The following is a 7,902-nucleotide window of genomic DNA, read 5'->3' as shown; positions in this document are numbered from 1 at the left end:
AATGTCACTGTGTTCTGCAATTTTATCAGTTCAACTGTTGACTCTCCAAATGACTCTCTAACATTTGTTACTACTACTATTTAACTTATCCTTACAATGTTTTAAATTATCAAATTTTAAAATGTAAATATAGTTATATGTAAGAACATCAAAATGCTGCCCCCGCAACCAGATACCGGATAAGCACATGAAGATGGACGGATGGATGGAAAACATCAAAATCAAGTCAAGAAGCTTTTTTTTTTAATTTAATTCAATTAAACTTTATTCGTATTATCAAATCATAACAAGTTATATCAAGACACTTTACAGATAGAGTAGGCCTAGACAAACTATACTTTACAAAGACCCAACAATTCCACCAAGAGCAAGCATTTAGTGCAACAGTGGCGAGGAAAACCTTCTTTCAGACAAAAACCTCGGACAGACCCAGGCTCTCAGTAGGCCGGCATCTGCTAGTGCTGGTTGGGACACAGAGACACAGAAAGAGAAATATGATTCACAATAAGTATAGCAGTTGGTATGATGAACATTGGCAATTATAAAGATAATAGAATTGTGAGTAGAAATTATAGTTGTATCAGTTAAGGGCAGCAGGCCATAGCAGTGTGTAGCATCAAGGTGGCAGCTCCAACCATGATTAAGGTGCCACTCCAATCCAAGGAAAACTGCAAGTTCAGAAATCACTCCATGATGTTCTTTTTGCCAATATCTCTAACAAACAGTGCCAGCTGAGGTTTGGCCCTATTATCGCTCATTTTATCAAAACTTGGAGATTGGCTGAAACATATTGCCATGTAGCTTGTAACTGGCACATATTTTTGCCATTACTTAATAATACAGCACTCCTCAGTGGGAAAAGAAGGGGTTTCATTGTCTAAAAAACATTTTTAGCGAGGTTGGCTTGTTACCTTTTTCTGATTTACAAAACACATTCAGTCAACCATGTTCCTCCTTTTTCTTTTACCTTCAATTAAGATAAGCACTTGAGGCATACTGTGTTTCCTTGCAGAGCCCTTTTCCCATCCATCCTGTCCAGTATCCGGTATTCTGAAGCTTTGCTTTATTAGTGTAAATGAGAATAATATTCAACATGTAGGGGTATAAGGGGATAAGTGCCGTATGTGTAATCAGGATCAAATGGAATGTGCGTCTTCCTGTTCATGTGTCATTAAACAAGGCATCTCAACTACTGTTTTAGCACTGACTATGATAGACACTGTGGTGTGGTATTAATGTCTTTCTAAAAGCATATTGGATTTTTACAAGGTAACAAACCTTCATAATGCTGAGCTACCTGTTTCTATGATTATTTGTTACATTGGCCAATTTTAAAAGTCATCACTTGGTTAAAAAATATTGTGAAAATATTGTGATGTGCCAATTCACATTCTTCTGCCATGACTCCTGAAAACTGTCAATATTTACTCCATGTCCCTGGCGTTTTAATTCTATACACATGTTAATATTAATTCTAAATGAGCATTTTTTTTAAACAACGTTTTGGTGGAGGTAGGCCTACTACAAACAACCTCGCAGTGTACGCTGCTTGGATGAAGTTTGTCCCTTGTGAGCCTCCTTACAGAAGCAATTCGCTAACGTGATTTGTTTACAGCTCAAAGTCTGACTGGTCCATTGCGTTTGAACGTCCTCCTGCTTCAGAAATGTTCTGGTGTTATCTATTTCTGTCGTTGGTCCTGGTGTGCCGGGCTACAGCGTGTCCCTGTGTGAGACCAGAACTCTGCCAACAGATCCGCGAGGAGAGAGACTTTGAGGTAACGTTAGTTAAAACGTCAGCTTGTTAAAAGGACTACAAAGCGACATGACCTAACGTGTTGTTGTTGGACTTCCACCTGCAGCACGTTACTAATATTAGTATTTCAACATGTTTATCGTTTGAAGGCTGCGGTATTCGGCAGGCTAGGGATTATCATTGTTAACGTACATTAACTACTTTATAACTTTAAATGTGAGCTATAGTTTCAGTTTTAGAAACTGATTAAATAAAACACCCATTTCATGAAGAACTTTAAAAGTTATAGGAAAAAAAGAGATACATTAGAACTATATTTGTGGGCTGCATGCTAAATGTTTCTGCTTTTACAGTTTTAACTTTTAAATTGGGACTGCTGTTCCTCTTTTTATCCATGCAGCCTTGTGTGTGTTTGTTTTGTGGTCATGTGACATTTGACAAGGTTCCCTCTTTGGGCACATTTGGCCTCTTGGACTTGTGACGCATGTTGCCTTAGATCTGACATATCATAGTGGTAATTTAAAGACTTCTTTTGTAGCTGTATAATAATTAATCTTTAATATTTTCTACTTGAGAAATACTTGTAATAGACCCTTCTCATATGAGCCATTTTGATTTGACAAACGCACACTCACTGGTTTGGCTTACTTGCACTCTACATGGAGCTTTGAAGCAACACATTTCTTTTTCAGGAAGTATGTGGTATTGTTTGTTTTGGTACATTATTTTTCACATTATGTAAAGTGGAACACCAATCAATCAATTGTATTCACAAGGTGAATGCTAAGACATCTTAATGCTGCTACTCTAAATTAAAAAAAAATTGTATTGCATAGTATTTTGATCATGTTTTTTTTCACCAAATGCTGGGTCAGCTGAATGCGTGTCTGTAGTAAACAAAGAATAATGGCACAGGGTGTCAATGCTGAGCTAACTCTGGTGAAAGGGATGTAAATAGGCTAGATGTAAAATCAGTCTTTTCCTGTTTGATATTCAGATTTCATATGCCATCAGTAAAAAGGATGACTGATCAGTAACCAAAGAATTAATCAAAGCCTAATCAAAAATTAATTTTCAACCATCAATTAATTATCTTATCCAAATGTCAAGTACCCAGCATGCCTTGCATTTCAATTACTCTCACGCTTCATCAGACTGTAGCATTAGGAAATCAGTTTGTGTAGCTTCTGGTAACTTGTCATGAACATTTTACATCTTTGACTCACATAATCATCAATAAATGAGCTGATCATGAAAATAATGGTTAACTGCAGTCACTCCCTTCAGTCCTGCTTTGTTTCTAACACTTTTCACGAATTAAACAGAAAAAACTTACATATTTCCTTTTTGGGGGATTTATTAATAAATTGACAAACTGATGAAAAACAATTGAGGGACATTAACAAAGTATGAATAGGAGCAGTTACCCTTACAGTCATATGTCTGTGTGGTCTCTGTGTTTTTAGGTGTTTGTGTTTGATGTGGGTGGAAAGATATGGAAGTCTTACAACTGGAGCATGGTGACGACAGTGGCGACGTTTGGAAAATATGATGCTGAGCTCATGTGTTACGCTCACTCAAAAGGAGCACGAGTTGTACTTAAAGGTAGGATAACTTTTTATTTCAATGGAATGAAATGATTTGTAGGTCTTATTCCGACCTGGTTTTAAAAATGGATCCGAATGATTGGATCACAAGTGGACGGCTATAGGTACATTTGTTTCCACTTGTCTGTAGAATGTGTCTCTAAATACCTCCTGAGTGACCACTTGTGATCGGATCTCACTTCCCTGCTCTATATGCATATAAACACTTACAAGATTTCTGTTTGCATATAGACTGGTTGTGTGTGCCTGTGTGTTAATAAAAAACACACTGCCAACAGTACATATTATTAGCATGGAAAGCTTCTTTTTCTTTCTTTTTAACCAATTTTGGGGCTACTTTTTGCTCGAGCTGTAAACAGTTCATTGACCCATTGTCCTCTTATTTATGTCCATCTCACTTCTTTGCTTGTTGTTGGGAAAAGGTGACGTTCACCTCTCCTACATTGTGGAGCAACATAACAGGACGGCGTGGATAACCGAGAAGGTCAACTTGGCCAAGATTCAATTTATGGATGGGATCAACATCGACATCGAACAAGCAGTAGACGAAGGCTCGCCAGAGTATTATGCTTTGACAGACCTGGTCAAAGAGACCACTGAGACCTTCCACAGGGAGATCCCAGGTTCCCAGGTAAACACAGTGTTTTGACAAAGTTCTCAATGAAATAAATGAATGAATTCATGAAGTTCAATTAGCCTTCCTTCACCTGCCTGGTCTCAGTGTTATATCTATCTTATTCCGATCTCAAGGTCTCATTTGACGTTGCCTGGTCACCAAATTGTATTGACAAGCGCTGCTATGATTACGCTACCATCGCGGAATCCTGTGACCTGTGTTTTGTGATGTCCTATGATGAACAGAGCCAGATCACGGGGGACTGTATTGCAATGGCAAATGCCCCACACTCTCAAACACTGAATGGTTTGTTGTCCAGTTGTTTAGTAAGTAATGAGAAAAATCAGCTTGTCAACGCTACTCATTACCACTATATGAAATGCCTGTTACCTTTTCTTAAGGTTATGCGCAGTTTTTGAGTCTGAAGATCGATCCAAAGAAGTTAGTGATGGGAGTGCCATGGTACGGCTATGACTATCCATGCCTTAACTTTTCTCAGGTACGATATATTAATTTAGAAGAGACAGTGCAAATGTTGGTTGTTAAGTGTTTTTTTTAAGTCTGGTAATGTATATTTTTAGCCATGGTCCTCAGAGAATGAATTGCCCTGACATTGGTGATCCCTCTGACTTTTCCTTTAGTGAAACAAGCAGGTTGACACTTGTGGTTTTATGTAAAATGCTATAACTATTAGAGTGCAGTGAGATTTGGCACATATTTTTATGTTTCATGGTATTAACAAGTATGGTGATTCTTTTAACTTTTTATCTAGCACCACCTTTTGGTCAAAAAATCCATCTGTCCAGTACTACTGTTGACATTCCCTTCAGCCTCATGTTGGCATTGTTATTGTGAACATGTTAGCATCATTGATGTGCAGCATTTAGCTCACAGCATGTCTGTCTCACCGCTTCCCTAGCATTGATAGCTTTAGAGTCTTGTCTTGTTCTTGTCAACAAAGCCCATGAAAAGACTGAAACTAACAATGAATCAATTCTAATCAGAATGGCCTGTGTAGCCAAACCTCAATGTTGGACTGGGTTATATGTTATTTCAAAATCATGAATGGTTTATTTTAAGTCAATCCCACATTTACCATGTTGCTGCTGTAACAACCTGCTGGAGCAATAACTATGTATTAATCCACAGCTTAAAATATTATTATTATTATTAGATTATTTACCACTGTTTTTGTAATGTACAGTTCCCAGTCATGGCCTTTAGTAGAAACAGACAGTTGAGCATTAGAGACAGGGTAGGGAAGTCAGACAGTATTGAGAGACAGACTAAGGCAGTGTGTTTGTACGTTTATGGGATTTATTGGCAATAGGAAAGAAATAACACCAGTCTTATGGTTTAATGCATAATGTAACTTTGAATTGCCTTTAACATGTTGATGTAAATGTTGTTGAAAGCAAACACGCTACTGCTATAATTTATTTACAGTTATTTAATTGCGGAAGCATATTGTAAGTTGTTAAGACTGAAATGTAAACACAGATATTCCTTACGGTCTTTTCCCATTAAAGGAGGGAGTATGTTTTATAATCAAAGTTCCTTTCCGTGGAGCCCCCTGCAGTGATGCAGCTGGAACACAGAAAACATACAAGTGGATCATGAAACAGGTCAACAGCTCATTGTCCGGCAGGCTCTGGGACGACAAGCAGCAAGCTCCTTACTTCAATTACAAGGTAGGTTAGCTTTATTATATTGTTGATGTCTCTAATTTGTTAACTGTGGTTGGGTTAGATGTTTTTTTTAATGGTTAGCAAAGTGGGCACCTTTTTCATGGATTTCCATTGACTTTTTTGTCTTTTGCCAAGTTTGAGTTTGAGTGACTTTACCTCTTCTATTCCTGATTAATAAAATCTTGACAAATCAGGCAGGCATTTTGGGCAAAGTTCATCCAGAGTCCCGGCATCCACCCTAGCTCCCACAGTGTCAGTTCCCAAACAAAAGCAAATCACCCCTTCGAAACAATTCCCTATTACTATGACTTTTTTCTTACGTTTTTCAGACTTTTTATGACATACATTACAATGACTTTTTCATAGTTTTTATGACATACGATGATTTTTTTTCATGACTTTTTATGAAATACTATACCATGACTTCTTCATGACTTTTTTTGGCATACTGTCCCATAACGTTTTTATGACATACTAAACAATGACTTTTTCGTGACTTTTGTGGCATAATATACAATTTTTATTAAATACTATGCTTTGACTTTTTATGACATGTGATACAACAACTTTTTCATGACATACCATACTATGTCTTTTTATGACATTTTTCACATACAACTGTATGCCATGACTTTTTTTTCATAGCTTTTTGTGTCTTACAATATTATGACTTTTTTATGCCAAACTTTAAAATAGGTCTCTACAATTAATCGAATTTTAATCACGATCACGATTTCAGCTTCCCACGAAGCTTACTTTTTTGTGACTTATAATATGGCTTTTTTATGACATACTAGGACTTTTGCCATGATTTTTTATGACATGCCATGCTAGGAGTTTTTATGACATACTATTCTATCACTATTGTCATTGTTTTTTTATTACATACGATACTATCACTTTTTTATGACTTTCATGAAATACTACACCATGAATTTTTTATGACATACTATACTATGACTTTTTAATGACTTTTTTATGACCTACTATTGTATTTGTTTTAGTATAGTTTTTATGACATACAGAACTATACAGTGTTTTTCATGAATTTCTGTACTTCTTTTATGACTTTTACATGACATACTATTGTGACATTTTATGACATACTTTACTATACTATGATTTTTATGACATACTATACAATTACTTTTTTAATGTCTTTTTATGACATACTATGACTGTTTAGGATATACTATACTATGACCTTTTCCATGAATTTTTCATGACATATAGTATTGTGTGACTTTTTATGACATATTTTTCTTTACTATAACTTTCATGACATACAATAATATGACCTTTTTCATGACTTTTTCATGTCATGTAAAAAAGGCCATGAAAATGTCCCACTATGTCAAAAAAAGTTATAGTATGTTGAAAAAAAAAAGTCATAGCATAGTATGTCAATAAAGGTCATAGTGTAGTATGTTGAAAAAAAACATGAAAAAGTCACAGTAGGCCCTATAGTGTGTCAAAAAAGTAATGAAAACGTCATAGTATAGTATGTCGAAAAAAATCATATGCCGAAAAAAAATCATACATAAGTCCCGTATTTGAAATCAGTTCAATTTTTGTATGAAGAAGCAAAGAATTCAAGTAAGGCCTTGGCTTGTCTGTAGTATGTTGAAAAAGTCCTGAAAACATCATAATATATTGTGTTAAAAAAAATCATAGTATAGTGTGTTGAACAAAGTTGTAGCATACATTTTAACATAGTATGTTTAAAAAACGTATTAAAGTCATAGTAGGTCCTATAGTACGTCATGAAAGTTATAGCATAGTGAGTCGGAAATGGTCATAGTAAAGCATGCCGAAAAAAAATCATACAAAAGTCAGAGTCTGTTCACCCCACTCCCCTCCGGGAGGTGTCTCTGGTCTCTCCGCACCCGTACCGGCAACCGGTTCAGGAGAAGCTTCTTTCCTGCAGCTGTCACTCCACTGAACTCCTGCTCTGCATCCCAGGGAAAATTTAAGCTACTAAGCTATAACTATATATTCTGTTAATACACTGTATATCTATATTTTTCTTACTGCTGCGAGTATGTTACTGATATTACATTGCACATTTGTGTACATGTTGTTCATACATTGTTCATATTACGTAGCCATATTTATTTACATTTATTTATTGGTGCATAGGCACTTCTGGTTGGCCACTTCTCGTTTCGTTTCGTTTCGTTTATTTCACACGTCATCACTGTACATTCAATCACAATTCCATGATGCACAACAATCATA

At 36.1% G+C, this 7,902-nt stretch overlaps 1 protein-coding gene across 1 annotated transcript in view; it reads left to right on the top strand.

Annotated features, from left to right (window-relative positions):
• Nucleotides 1–1,512: 1,512 nt before the first annotated feature.
• ctbs (chitobiase, di-N-acetyl-) overlaps nucleotides 1,513–7,902 on the top strand; it is an 8,961-nt gene continuing 2,571 nt past the window's right edge. The window contains exons 1-6 of the mRNA XM_034881959.1: nucleotides 1,513–1,775; nucleotides 3,220–3,358; nucleotides 3,783–3,991; nucleotides 4,111–4,282; nucleotides 4,378–4,475; nucleotides 5,506–5,667. Coding sequence (XP_034737850.1) covers nucleotides 1,665–1,775; nucleotides 3,220–3,358; nucleotides 3,783–3,991; nucleotides 4,111–4,282; nucleotides 4,378–4,475; nucleotides 5,506–5,667 — 891 coding nt within the window. The 5' untranslated portion in view covers nucleotides 1,513–1,664. The remainder of the gene's footprint in view (nucleotides 1,776–3,219; nucleotides 3,359–3,782; nucleotides 3,992–4,110; nucleotides 4,283–4,377; nucleotides 4,476–5,505; nucleotides 5,668–7,902) is intronic.

Source organism: Etheostoma cragini, chromosome 9 (genome assembly GCF_013103735.1).
Source record: "Etheostoma cragini isolate CJK2018 chromosome 9, CSU_Ecrag_1.0, whole genome shotgun sequence".
In the NCBI taxonomy this organism is placed as follows: domain Eukaryota; kingdom Metazoa; phylum Chordata; class Actinopteri; order Perciformes; family Percidae; genus Etheostoma; species Etheostoma cragini.
This window is presented reverse-complemented; position numbering and strand designations above follow the sequence as displayed.